The 15,060-nt window shown below is 41.1% G+C and overlaps 1 protein-coding gene across 1 annotated transcript; it reads left to right on the top strand.

Annotated features, from left to right (window-relative positions):
- The first annotated feature begins 8,388 nt into the window (after positions 1-8,388).
- ptger1b (prostaglandin E receptor 1b (subtype EP1)) lies at positions 8,389-14,386 on the top strand. The gene is made up of 3 exons (XM_071531256.1): positions 8,389-8,589; positions 9,598-10,508; positions 13,254-14,386. Exons 2-3 carry the CDS (start codon positions 9,645-9,647, stop codon positions 13,536-13,538), a joined length of 1,149 nt encoding a protein of 382 aa, XP_071387357.1. The 5' UTR covers positions 8,389-8,589; positions 9,598-9,644; the 3' UTR covers positions 13,539-14,386.
- The last annotated feature ends 674 nt before the right edge of the window (positions 14,387-15,060 follow it).

The following is a 15,060-nucleotide window of genomic DNA, read 5'->3' on the forward strand; positions in this document are numbered from 1 at the left end:
GTGAAAACTGGGCCAATGCAATCACAAAAACTTTAAAATGAACTGTATTTCCCCTTTAACTGTCATTGAAACGGTATTCAGTAGGTGCATGGACTTAGCTAAAACCTTATGTTATGATCCACAAACATGTTTCACTACTACAGAATGCTAATGTATAAGCCTAATGTGATTTAACACCTCATCCCAATGAGACCTCACTGTGTAACTATGCCTTTGTCTTTAACAGCCTTTGCTCTGCTGGCATCTGTCACTATGACTGACTTCTGTTGTCAAGCTCTAATGTTGTGCAGATTATTAGTCCAGATGTGTGACTCAACTCCTCTGTGGAAAGACTGAGGCAAGAGAAAAAAACAGTTGTACATAAGACATTATTGGGTACATTGGACTTGTGAAATTCTTCCTATGACCCCCTAAAAGTCTCATTTCAGCCTTTACAGTAACTCTGACGAGAGATGGCAGCACTGTCAATGGCTCTGTAATGGAAATTTTTTGATGCATTTTTATTGTTTGTTATTTTTTATATTAGTTTTCATTCACTTTTCCATAACATATCACTCCTAAGAATTGGCCTATACCGGTAATAAGCCAAAGGACATTCCAAACTGAACGAGCCCATAAGAGCATTTCCCATGACAAACAACCATTGAAATTGTTTACAAAGTAGCTCTATTGCCAAAATAATGACATCCGTACATATAACAAAATAATTCCCTCAAATCTCTTATTTTAAATGTGCTTTGTTTATGAGACGTTGAGAATGCTTAATGAATTTGAAGGGCGAAAAGGAATGAATGGGGGTTTATGTCCATTTTGTTACATTTTTGCTACATTTTTGAGTTGATAAAACAATGAAAAGCATAACAAAATGCATTGCAAAAACAGCCTTGTACATGTATTAGCCTGCATAATATCACCAGAAATCAACTGATCACTCACAGATCGGACACAAATTGACAATTCAAAGTCGGAGCTATGAGCAATGGTGATATGTGAAGAATAGCATGATTCACTATGATTTGATTGATGGGGAAAGGTTGTGGGAATTGGGTGGCAGCTCAGCTGCAGGGTCAGGAAGTGGGTGCTTTAGAGACTGAGCTAACACAGTTCTGGCTGACTGAAACCCCGTCCAATGTCAACCATTCGCTGCAGTGTGAAGTTAGTTATGGGCAAGGGCGAGCAGGAACAAGATTGCCTGGAGCAGAGACTGATAATGGGAACACAACATTGGACAGGGATATAAATTAAAAATAGGCTCTCCACCACTCCAATGAACAAGCGCACGGTGCAAAAAGGTGTGAAAGCATTGATCAGTGAGGACACACACTACTTTGAAAGTGTACTTTGTGATAGCATATATGATATGTGATCAAAAGTTTCCACACTGTGTTAGACATATGGGGAGGAAATATTTCAAGAGCACTGACAGAAAGAGGCTCAATAAATAAACTCTGTGTCTGACTGGGACATTTAAGAGACATTTGTCATTGCACCAGTCCTTTAGATGGGTAGCACATCCTTCGGGCCTTGATAACGTACAGATCTTAGAGGTTTGACGTCACATAATCAGGCATTACTCATCACTAGCCTCGTAAACCAACATTATTTCTCACCGCCATAACTGGAGCAAGGCCAGGCTGTAATGTAATTTGATGATGGAGCTATACATCATATACTGTGGTGGCTTCTTTCTCTGGCTGACCTTTCACAGAATTACGCAGTCTCTTGCAAGCTGCGGAGAACCTCTATTTTCACATTCACGTTCGCTAATGGCATTTTCATTTGATTCATAGCTTAACGATAACTGGCCTCTGCTCCTGTGCTCCTGCTATTTCACACTTGGTGAGTCAAGGAAGTGGCCATTCATTATATATGTTTGGTGACAGAGAGGAATGATAATGTTGGTACCTCCATGCCTACTGTTCATCCAAGCAGTGGAGATTACATAGTTGTCATGCCGGGCAGACATGGTGGACAGACGGAGCAGGGAGGGAGAACAGAAGCTAAATGAGTGTGTTGATTTGGCTTTCAGTCGTCTGTGTCAGAGGATTTGCCAGCAAATGTTGGTCCTGTATAGCTGAATGAGCGGAGCATAGCTGCAGCACTGCAGGGGTTTGATTCTCAGTGTGGCTACTTAAGATGAAATGTATGCATTCATGGAATTGTATACACACCAAATATTTAAGAGATTTAATTACCTGCAGTGACTATGTGCATTGATGTGTAAATGATCTGTGTTGCTCTTGGGAGCCTGAAGGAGAGTTTATCTGCTACCTGCTCATTACAAGAAATGCAAGAGAAATGGAGATGGAAATAAACATGGCAAGATAATCACAAATACACAATAACGCCTCACTAAAATAATACCTTCACCTTTTGCCCAGCCATTGATTGAACAGAAATGAATGTATTGAATCGGCTGATGATGATGCATGTGCGTCAAAGAGACAGAGTGAAAATGAAAACAGAGGTTGATATGGCATAAGAAAACCGTATGATGAATCACTATATGAGAGTGCTGCAAAGCTGCATTAGCAAAATCTATATCTATTGAGCGATGCTATTGAATGGTGGACCGTTACCTGGAGACATGATGGACAAAGAGATTGTGCATGTGCATATATCTGTATGTGTGTGCAGTGTATATGCAGTGTGATCTCTGGGAGTGAGGTTTGCTACTGTAAGTTCCCATGTTCCTGGGACATGCAGTTGTGACACGGAGAGGAAGCTGTGGTTTACTGGCCACTTGCTGAAGGCGTCTCGAATATCTCATGTGTTTATCTCAACTCCCTAGGTACTGAGCAGGAAAGACCTTGCTCCTCTCTACAACCTACACCCCCCCTCTGTGACCCTTGTTGTTCTTATTTTATCCGTTTATGTCTTTTTGAACAACTCATTATTTTGCACGTGTGGTTTTATACGTGCAGGAATGCGCTGATGTGATCCTATGGGTGCATGTGAAAATGTACATCCACATTATTTGGTGCAATAAAAGATGAAACATTTCAAGATGATAGAGGAGCTAAATCCATCATTCACCGAGATTTTTTTTTTATTCTCCTTAAAAGATACTTGCAGGGGTTTAAAACCAAAAGGTGTTCTTTTGTCAGATGGAAATTCCACTTTGTCCAATCATTCGACGAATCTGTGGATATCTACAGAGTCAACCAGTCAAACACATAGCTGCTCATCAAAGCAGGCTATTACTGAGGCATTCACCAGATACAGAGACAAGTCAGACCAAACACCTCCCTGCCTCGCGGCTCGAGGGAGATCTCTGGGGAAGATGTCCGGCCCGTTAAACAGGCTCGACAAACCTTTCCACAGCGGTCATGGAATGCAGTGTGGCATGAAGGAAACAGTACCAGGGAAAATATTATTAGCTGATTTGTTGAATGGGAGTCACTCACTTGAGTCATTTCTGTAATCAGTCACTGATTGCTGTTTTCATTCACTGGTATTATTCCAGAATAGTGCAGGGAATGGGAAAGGGGGATATTTACAAAGTAACAGCCAGCAGTTCAACAGGAACGACTCCTTAGACACACACACACCTGCATGTAAATACCAATACACTACGAAACCAAACCCCTTCATTTTATTCCTGAAATGTCCTTAATTTCTCATTACATAAACATTAATTATCCATTAGAAATAACATAGCTTTGATTCGTGGAGATGCTATATTAAGGGATTTTTCATGCGTTTTGTGCATGATATACAGGTTATTAATGAGTTATTTCTTTTATTTTCATATATTTTGGGGGGATTTTTAACAGTATGAGTACAAATAATACATGTATCAACTTCATTACAAAAAACCCCCAAAACAAAACAGGACAGGACAGTCAGACCAGCAACCAGTACTGTAACTGAACATATTAACATGGGAAGGGGGTGGGAGTTAGGGTGGGGGGTTAGGGGTTATCTTGTGCTTGGACATATTAATGAGTTATTAATGGAAGGTTCCTGTCTCCCTGAATTAAATTAGAAAGTAAGGAGTCAAAATTTAAGGGGTGTTTGATGGGGGATTTGTGCATGAATTAAGGGGTGAATTAATGTAAGTGTAAGATTATTTTAATGGATTACTGGTCCGTAGAGACACTTGAATGGGACAAATGGGAGTCATTTCTTCTAGCACATTTAGCTTTCCCCAGCCTCTTATTTGCTTGAAATCTATGTGGTACACTGGTTGGATGGTGCATGATCTTCTGTTAGTGTCAGAAAAATGTTACAATAAAAACTCCTGGCTCATTCTGCAGACTTGGATCACGTTCATCCTCTGGCGTTCTTATCCTCAGCAATGTTCCTCAGAAACATAGAGCTCTTAAACTGCTCCTCCTCTTCTCTTCTTCTCTTCTCTTCTCTTCTCTTCTCTTCTCTCCTCTTCTCTCCTCTTCTCTTCTCTTCTCTCCTCTCCTCTCCTCTCCTCTTCTCCATTCCAGGACCCCACAACCACACTGCCGGGAATAGGGAGGACAGACATATTTTCATTGCGTGTGGTCAACCGAGGGTTAGTTAGGGTGCGCCTGTGCAGGAATGTGTATGAAGACAGACACACTGAAATGAACCGTGCTAATGTGGATTATTTTTGGGCTCATTACTGTAACTCTACTACAGAACTTGATGCATCTAGCTCCACTTTGAAGTAGCTTCAAGCCCCTTTCACATGAAAGAGTAAGATTTTTTTAAACGGTGTTGGTGTTATTTCTTTAATCATACGGCATATGAGAATTGGAATGATTATACATTTGCAAGAAATCCAGCTGGGCAAACTGTATATCAAAGGTTGGTAGCTAGTCAGTCAGCACCCACTCAGCCCACTAACACTACCTCCAGACTACAATGTCAGACTAAATGCTCAGGTAGTATTTTCACCAGATAGAGATGAAAGACTTAGCAGGAAGAGGAAATAACATTTATTTTTTGCCTCCTATCAGATGAAGCCAAAATCAAGGCAATCTCTTCTTGGAATCCTCAAATTGTGTGTGGCTGTTTTTTATTTTTTCACATAAATCTGTGACAAGCAATAAACAGCAACTGAGAAGTTCGACTTGCAGTTTCATATTTGGCCAGACTGCCTGTTCTCCTGCTGCTGTGAGAGATTTGATTGTGACACTCGGGAAAGTGAATCTTTTGTTAGATGTTATGACACTGCAGTGTGAAAAAGGTGACACTGACTTCGAATGAGGACAGATGAAATTGAAATGTAATGAACAACAAGACTTTTCAAGAACACAACTGCCCCTACAACAGCCACTCTGTTCCTGCATGCTGGGGGGTTTCTGTTGAATTCTTGTTTTTTTACTGGGCCCAGGGCAGTGCCATTTAGCCAGTAGATTCCTATGTGATGAAGTGAGGTATTTTACTTCAAACTCCAAAACGTGGCCCTGGACCACGGAGCACTCTCTCTGTCTCCAAATCAGGTCAGCAGGACTTCAGAGGAGCAACATGAATAACACAAGCTGCACGGTCACATATTTATTCTAAATTCTACATAAATGTTGAGGCTGACAGTGGAATAGTGTTGAATTTTGGCATAATAATGATTGCTTGCTGCAGGGTTAGGGTTAGCGTGCAGTACAGTGTACAGAACCACTCTGAAGTTTATGGCTGTTTTGCCTTGCTTTTGCTATTACCTTGTGTGTTCCTTGGGTACAAATAAAAAATATGTGATTAACAGGACATAAATAGCTCACTTGTGGAGTTAGGATACAGCACCGAAGATTGAGAATCTGAAAGGAATGCTTTAACCACATTGTGCAACTGTTCAATGTAACCTGGTGAGAAGAGTTTAGTTCAGACTATCAAATCCAGGGGCATCGGGGCCAAAAGCAATCTCGGCCCGCCATGATTATGTCTAGAAATGGACAATGGCTCCCACTTCAAAATAAGCGTGGAAAAATATGTTTGAAGCCAAGTGATACAGACTCCAGTTTTCTGGTGGCGTGACCAGGTCAGAGTGACTCAAGGTTTTGTGGACGACAGTTAAAAACATCTCTCTCTCAAAGGAGTCTCACCTTTGGCTCCAGTGTCAACGAGCCTGAAGGTGGTTTAAGTCCAGCAGATTGATGGTAGCAAGTCTCTGTGCAGAAATGGTGGTGTCATGACATATGTCTTTTCTATTTCATCTGAAATTCATTCCTTTTTGCAGCATAATAAAACATGTCCCTTGTGCAATGTTGATGCCATGAATGCAGTGAGCTCTCACTAGTAAGAAAAAAAAAAAGTATTTGTTCCTGAGGGAAGAGCGCATGGGCACGGCTGTAGTCAAGACCTTGTCACAGTGGGTATTTCTGGGCGACCAATGAAAAGAAATGATGTTTTTTGTCTCACAGTAATAGCTCTAAGTGTTTTCCCCACCTGGGTTCTCAGCTGCAACACTTAATTCCCATAATCCTGTTGCTCTAGCTGTGTAAATATAACGGTAAATGCCCCATAAGCGCGCCTCCCTGCTTGAACAAATCATTGGAATGGAGCTCATTTGCCAGGCAGGACTGGCTTACTCCTCACTGCCATTCCTCTCAGCGGATCCCTCTTCTTCTATGCCGCCTCCTTTCCATTCATGACCGCTGAGCTCTTCCATCCAGCCAGATCAGGTGTGGATCTTAGCAAGGATCCAGGTTTTACAGTCGGGGGGGGGGGGCTGATTGACCTCAGCTAATGCTGCTGCTGCACCTGCCTGTCATGTTGGTCTGGGGAAGTAAATGGCATGCTGGCCGACTCCTTGGCGGGCTCACACACCCGCACATGCACACATGCCTGCACATGCGCACAAACACACACATCTGCAAACACGCACACACATGCACGTGCACACACACATTATAGTCCTTTCCTCACTAGACTGTCAGCTGTAGGAGAAATGATGTTGGGTGTATGAAAGAGCCGTACTGTGTACATTTGGACATCATTCTTACCAAAGTATACTGTTTTGACGTAAGGTGACAGAAGAAAGACGACCTCTGTCTGGAGGAGGAATTTCAGATCTGTGCTAAGATACAGCTGATTGGTGATGAAGGGGGACTGAGGTGCCTCAAATTCTTCCTTTTCATCAAAAGTGCATTCTGGGACTGCAGCCTTACAATCCTTACAGCTAGTCGGTGCGTTCGCTGTCTGTGCCCATTATTGGATCTTTACCATCTCCCATAATAACATTGATTAATGTCATTGCCTGTGAGTTCTAATTAGACTTGTGCAGCATGCTTTTCAATGATCTAATACCAAGAATGACATTAATTCATCTAGGAAGAGAAGACAGAATGTAATTCAGCAGAAGCCAGGGGAAAACTATACTTCTTATATGTATAAAGTATAAAATTCCAAGTCTAGGCACAAGTGTGAATGGTATATATAACATGTTTAATTTAGAGGACGCATAGAGCACTAAAACACCTTCTCTGGGTAATATATTTCCCTAATGTCCAGAGCAGCAGTCTGGCCGGCCTTCTGGGGAACAGACAAATTATTTGCAATCGCAGCTGCAGCTACACACTGTGACAGAGATGTTTGTAGAGGCGGGAGCACAGCTGGTTTACATTGATGTGAGCTGACCACAAGTCTATTCAGGCTGTGCGCTGTTCAGATGAAGTTCAGTGGTACACAGGCACACAGGGGAATGTTTGTTGTTTTCTGCAGAATTAGCAGAGGTTGTATAAGGTTGAGAGTTGTTATAGGCTCAAAAGCAGGGATGTAGTGGAGGGTAAATCCACCTAAACTCAGTTTACCCACTTTTTTATTTGTAGAATTAAACCATCTTTTTACGCTGACATAAATCTTTATAATGTAAATTCATAGTAGCCTATTCATAATAAGTAGTATCAAACTGATGTTACTTATACGCAGATAGGGTATTTTAACATAACATTTAACATAAAAACATAAATTGATGTCTAAAAATATAATGAATTTGTGTTTATGTTGTTTTATGATAATCTGAAACTATAGGTCATACTTTACCTTAATTGCCACTTCATCACTGCCTAAAAGCAATATTTAGAATGAGCTTTTCTACCCATCAGCATGCCACCCTCACAGACAGGCAGGTGTGTCATACATTTTTAAATGTTATCCTTTGCTGTTGCAGTCCTAACTTATTGTTTAGCCTATTAGCTATACATGGCCTATAATTAATGGGGTGGAGTTGGGAGCTGGCATTTTAATATTCATATCCTAATGTGTGATTTTGTTGAGTGGCCCTTCACCCTGGCTGCTCCACAGAGTCTCCAGACTGAGGGAATGACTTTTCCGTGGTGGATCTAGACGCCCAGAGGCAGCGCAAACACGGCGCAGCTCCGCCGTATAAAACGGACGCGCCGCAGTCAAAGTGGAAGAGGACATGCTTGTGCAATCTTGTAGGGAAGCTGCTTGTTCTCTGAGCAATTAGTGAGTGCCAGGACTTCTGCATTGTGCGCTTGCAAAATGAGGAAACGTTTCGCCTTTACCTAAAGAATTTCTTTCTCTGTGGAACAATACAAGAAAGTCTCAAGAGGAGCTGTTTTCCAGGAGCTGGATTAATGTTCTTTTTAATTAGCGTATAATGGCTGAATTGTGAAAGGAATTCCAACCTCCATGGACTTCTTATTTCAAAAGGTAGGATAAATTTCCTTGACGTTGTCATTTGTTTTGCTGTTCTAGGCTTACTATGTGCAAAGTTTTCACTCGTTTTCAATATAAAGATAGATTAAAGGACAAATGGCACATGCACTAACTTTGACAATAACTAGCATAATTTGACATTGTTAATAAGATTAGTTCATAAAATTAGTTTGAAAATGTTTATTTTGGACAAAATAATATGCAACATCTTTCTTTACATTTTACAGTTTTTCAATGTAAACTATTTGACAGAAATGTTAGAGAATGTCCAGAAAGTGTGTTGAATCCTGCATAACTTCCATTTAATAGGAAAGAAATGAAACAATCTGATATTGCTCATCGATTAAAACAATGTGCCGCTTGGAAGAGAAATCCAAGAGACTCCAGATGTGCTCCATTAAACTATATGGGGCTACAAATGTAATGTTTGGCAAGATATGACCATTCTCATTATGTGTTTTGATGGGCTCACCCAATGATGAATTATCTTTGATCCAATCAATACCAGTTCATGGTATTGGTTCCTAAAGTAATCCCAAAGTATCTCTGATCTAACATATACAGTAGACCTACTGAACCTTTATATACAAATGAATGCTCAGAATATATATTCCCACTGTGACTTTAATGAAGCGGTAATGACAGTTTGATTATACACATGCTGCTGTATGGAAACAGCACCTTTTCAAGGAATGCGGGCAACAGTTTTCAGTGTCAACAGAAATTGTCAGAACTTGTTCAGAGTTCCTGTGCTGCCTTGTGCGAAGGGAAAACTATGAGGCCGTTTGCATAATAAGCTCAGGGATATTGAGCGAGTTCTGAGAACTAATTTATTGTCTTTTAAAGATGAGTCATTTTGTCCTGAAGAGCTTTGCTTGTCCATGGAGACTACAGTACTGCTTTCTCTGGAGTGTATGAAGTAATCCCACCACACTTTGGTGATATAATCTTTGCAAACCTGTTAAGAGTGTGCATACTGATCCAAGCTCTTCTCCTCCCCAGCGCCCTCTCACCCAGAGGAACCTGATGAGGCCCGGAGCCCGGCGGTGATGCTGGCAATGCAGCACTACAACTCCTCGGGCATTATCGCCCCCACGCCCCTATCCAACCACACCAGAGGTGAGGTGACCGAGGTAGAGAGGCATAATGCCACCGCCCGTCCGCCCAGCAACCCCACAGGCGCCGGTCTCTCCATGACTCTGGGCATCCTGTCCAATGTGGTGGCCCTCATCATCCTGGCCAAGGCTTACAACCGCTTCCGCCGGCGCTCCAAAGCCACGTTCCTGCTCTTCGCCAGCTCCCTGGTGACTACTGACCTCGTCGGACACGTTATCCCCGGAGCCCTGGTTCTGAGGATGTACTCGGCGGGCACTGGGCCAAGAGTGGCTGATCCTGCTTCCAGCGCTGCGGACGATCCCGACGCGCCTTGTCTGTTCCTGGGGGGCAGCATGGTGTTCTTTGGCCTGTGCCCGCTCTTCCTGGGCTGCGGCATGGCTGCTGAGCGCTGCCTGGGCGTCACCAGGCCCCTGCTGCACGCTCAGCTAGTGACCACGGCACGGACTAAGATGGTCCTGGCCCTCATCTGGCTGCTGGCTTTATGCGTGTCCCTCCTGCCCTTCTTCAGCCTGGGCGCCTACACCTACCAGTACCCCTGGACCTGGTGCTTCATCAGGGTGCTGGGGGACATCAGAGGGACGGATCTGGCCTTTGTGATGCTGTTCTCCGGACTGGGCTTGGCCTCTCTGGCCGTGGCCCTTGTGTGCAACACCATCAGCGGGATCACGCTAGTGAGAGCCAGGCTTCGGAAGAGGTCCTGCACCCACCGCCGCTCGGCCAAGTCCCATGACATTGAGATGGTGGTCCAGCTGGTTGGGATCATGGTCACCTCCTGCATCTGCTGGAGCCCCCTGCTGGTGAGTTTGAGAAAGATCAGATCAGAGGAAGTAGAGAAGTGGAGCTGCGCCATGGCCTAATGACCTCTAATAGAGCAAGAGAATATTTATATATGATTCATATAGGCTACATACTGTATATTCTTCGATTTAAAACATATTATGCTCTGTGTTGTTGTTGAGTGCACACAGAAAAAAAATAAATGTTAGGTTATAGTTAACAGCTCTGATGACTACCCTTTTAAAACTATTTTCAGAATGTAGGATTACAAGTAAATATATGTAGCCTGTAAACAGTTCATGTGTGAAACTATGGATCATGTTGTCTTTGGGGACAAAATGAATGCATTCTTCACATTCTTCACCATCATTCCTTTAAAAAGCATGAAATCAACATGTACATGTACATGCTCTTCAAACCTTCTAACATATCACACTATGCAAAGATGTCTTCACACAAGACACATTTTATACATATTTGTTCATGTTTTAAGTTAAATTCTTTTTTTTTGTCATTTAAGTTTTTATTAAATTTTTCACTTAGAAATAATGAAACAGGCAAAAATAACTATGGAAACATAAGCACAAACAAAAACAGACATAAAATGAAAATAATAATACTACTACAATAAATAAATAAATAATATAAAACAGAATATAAAATAAAATAAAGAGTGGCAGTCAATCAAATCATCCAGTCAAGACAACACCTATAAATCTCTACCTCAAACTCATAAAAAATTGGTGTATTCCGTTAATACAACATAATAGAATATGTAGCCTAAGTCCCCACCTTAGCCCACGAAAAACTCCACACTCTAAGATGTTACATCCTTAATATATATGAGGAAGTGATTCCAGGCCACATTAGATTTCCCTTTGAGATCATTCACTCTGGCAATCATATCCTCAAAAGAGGCGTTTTAAGTTAAATTCATGCTTCCTTGTGTCAGGTGGAATAAATTAGGAATTAGGCGTCTTCTCCTTCATTTAGAAAGTAGTTACTCTGGGGTATTAGCAACTTAGACTATTTGATCGATGGTTGCTGAACTCTGGTAGAGAGTTTTGGCTCTGACATACGCAGCACTGAAACACTGCGTCTCTTTCTGAATAATTTGAATTTGCAGCTAGTGAACTAATTTCATGCCAAAGGGATAAGGAGATTTACAGACCTTTCAAACATGGGGACTATTAAGGATTCAAACACTTTGGAAGTGTCATGTTTAACTGCACCAATACACAGTTAAACTGACAATAACCAATACATTTTAACTATGAGAAATGAAAAGGGACAGGCCACTGGTTTGCATCACTGCAAGCTGTTGACAACAGCTTACCGTTTTATTTCAATGTTACTGCGCTGCATTGCATGAAGGGAAAACTTTGAGGCCCTTTGTATACATACCTCAAGGGTGTTGTGAGAGACCTCTTGTCTTTAAAAACCTGTCACTGCATCCTGAGCAGGTTGTCTGTGTAGCCAAGGGTAGTGACTTGCTTTCTCAAGCTTATGAAATTGGCCAGCAAAACTTTATTGATATAATAATTACTAACTTCTAATCAGTATGCATACTGATCTAAGCTCTGCTCCTTCCTTGCACCTTCACACCCAGAAGAACTATATCAGGGCTATAGGCCTAAAATGTGGATTTTCCAGTTCACACACAAAAGTCTCATCAGTGACATTACTATGCAAAGACGAGATGTCCTTCACACACTAAGTGGTCAAACTCATAGTTCCTTGTGTCAGTTGGAACGATTAGGAATTACTTCAGTAGCGCCTCCATCATATAGAAAGAAGTCACTCCAGTGCATTAGAAAATTAGCTTATTTGAATTAGATTGTTGAACTTTGGTAGAGTGCTTTGACCATGACAAACTCCACACTGAAACGCAGCTCTGCTTCTCTCATTTGAAAGTCCGGAATAATCAGAATTTCAAAGAACTGAAGTAATTGCATATCAAAAAGATAAGGATACGAAGACTTTTCAAACATGGAGGCTATTAAAGATTCAAACACTGGGGTTCACAGACCACCAATATGCTATGTTTAATTTCACAAACTCTCAGTTAAAATGACGATGACCAGGATATTTTATGTGCGAGTAATAAAAAAATGGTCACTGGTTTGTGTCACAGGAAGCTGTTGAAAACAGTTTATTGTGCCATGCTGTGATTGGTTCATTTAATATTACTGTAGTCTTAGAGCAGCAGCCAATGACTTTCTTTTTTATTTCATTATACCCCTACCAATGACGTAGGGGTATTACTGAGTTTTGAAAACTGTAAAACATCTTTTTTTGCACCTAAAGGAAATAAGACACATTTTATTCAGGATCTTACTTGATTTATTAAACTAAATAAACTAAAATGAATATAATTGCTCAGAAGATATATATACCTATATCTGGGATATATAATGTTAAGATTATGACCTAAAAATTTCTAGTTGTCATATTGACCTAATCTTATCACTACATATCCCAGATTCTTCAGCTTGTAAACTTAATCTAACAGGATGGACTGTCATAATAATATCAATGAGCTGAATTACAGCATCCTAATATGTCGCTTGTGAGCGAAATAACATTTGAAACAATGGATTACACCACATACAGTATATAACATATGCATCTATTTGTCTACCTCAAATATTAGCTACCATTACAGTTTATTGTGATTTATTTGTTTGTTTGTGTGTTAATTAGATTGAGGGATACAGGATGACTTTGGCTGAAACTGTTCTTTATTCTTTAACCGTTCTTCTCAGATCTTTGGACTGATGTCAGTGATGCGCTCCTACAGCGGCTCCATCGGCAGTGACGGGGACACCTACAGGATGCTGATGATGACGGGCGTGAGGCTGGCGTCCTTGAACCAGATCCTGGACCCCTGGGTCTACATCCTGCTGCGCCGCGCCATCCTCAAGAAGATCTACCGCATCACCAAACGGCGGGCCAGTTTCAAGGGGAGCACATTCCGCTCCTTCCGCTGGGACATCAGCTCTTTTCAGAGCTCAGAGAAAAACACTGGTAATCAGATTAAAGGGACATAGAAAAGCAGGAGGATACACAGGAGGGAAGGGATGTGTCATCTGTCACTCTTTAGGGACGCTCAGTCACTTGCCAGCCCTATTCATGGGACCAGAAGTGAACCGTGCAGCCTATCACTTGGATCAGAAAGCACTGGTAAAAGGTCATATATGAAAAGAGTTTTTTTTTTCTCTAGTGAGACTGAGAGTTACCCTGGTTTGTGTGAATATGAAGTATTTAGAATTATAATTCCTCAGCATCTTCCAGTTTTTGGAATAGCATTGACAGGCTAGTGAGATCTTTGTTGGTTGTTGTGTGTATGAACCAGTCTTACACTACATGGCGGAAAAGATACAATTCATAATGAACTCTTCCATTGTATTACATAATGAACTGCTAATACTGTACATCTGAATGCATAGATACAGGACACATTTGCATTGCAGAGTCTGTCCTCTGTGAGGGCGGATGTGAATCGAGCAGTAATTGCCGGCCAGAGAACAATGCGTGAATTTCTTGCTGAGTAAGCAAGTGACGAGTGGATCCATATGGTCTTAAAGCAAACATCTCAACTCTAACCGTTTGTCTGTAAATGTGCCATTCGTTTTGTTCTCTGACACAATGTAAAAGTCAGTGACTTGTGTAAAAACTAAAACAACAGAGCAAAGTAAAGGCTGTGCTTTTACCACAGCTTGAAGATGTGAAAAAGACTCAGTATGTATCAGATGTAGTGCTGTGGCATGAATGTGAACCTGTCTTTATTGTATGTCTGTGAATGTATTTATTTTTCCTCAGGTGTCTGGGGACTGAAGTGAAGCTATGTGTTGCAAAAGCTATTGAATGTGGCATTGCCGAATAAAAGGAATGTAAGATCACCTAATAAAGGTTATCTGTTAAATCTTTCCAGCTCATTCTGGTTTTTAATGATGGGGCCAAATAATGGGGTCAAAATTTGACAATTTTGTCAACGCAAGGTAAAATTTCCTATTTGAATTCATTCTTCATTCTTCAAACGTAGGTAAACCTACCCACCCTTTGACAGCACAGTATGTATGAATTGCACTTTGTTGGTTTGGTTCCAGCAGCTGCAATTAGTTTAATGAAAACTAGTCACCATTTATTCTGAACAGTTCATTTTGAGTGAATGGACAGCGGTCAATAACATCTTTCAATATGTAACCTAATTTATTATATTTAATATTGGAGTCTCATTTAGTCTTGTTGAATTATGGGAATTCTATGCAGCTTCCTAACATAAGATGTGGGGCTGGACACTCTTGTATTTACTTATAACATTTCAGTTTTCATCACTGCTTTCCTTAACAGGGGTTAATTCTACATCTTCATTTAACCCTCTTGAATTAACAGGTGATTCCTTAAATTAACAGATTGGGACAGCTGGTCACTACTTATTAGACTGACCATGAAGGCTATTTTAAATAAATGAACTCGTAACATAATTTGATTGATGGTGAGTAAAGTGGAACCAAACATGAGTCAATATATGATGGAGGGGTGGTTTGGATAAGGCTACCCCTGGTACAG

The sequence above is a fragment of the Centroberyx affinis genome, unplaced genomic scaffold (assembly GCF_046629955.1).
Source record: "Centroberyx affinis isolate AG114_WGS23_722 - 3 ecotype Tasmania unplaced genomic scaffold, CSIRO-AGI_Caff_v1 ptg002059l_1, whole genome shotgun sequence".
NCBI lineage: Eukaryota > Metazoa > Chordata > Actinopteri > Beryciformes > Berycidae > Centroberyx > Centroberyx affinis.

Coding starts and splice junctions, on each gene's coding strand:
- ptger1b (XM_071531256.1), top strand. CDS start 9,645: ATGCTGGCAATGCAGCACTACAACTCCTCGGGCATTATCGCCCCCACG. Junction 10,509..13,253: donor TCTGCTGGAGCCCCCTGCTG/GTGAGTTTGAGA, acceptor CGTTCTTCTCAG/ATCTTTGGACTGATGTCAGT.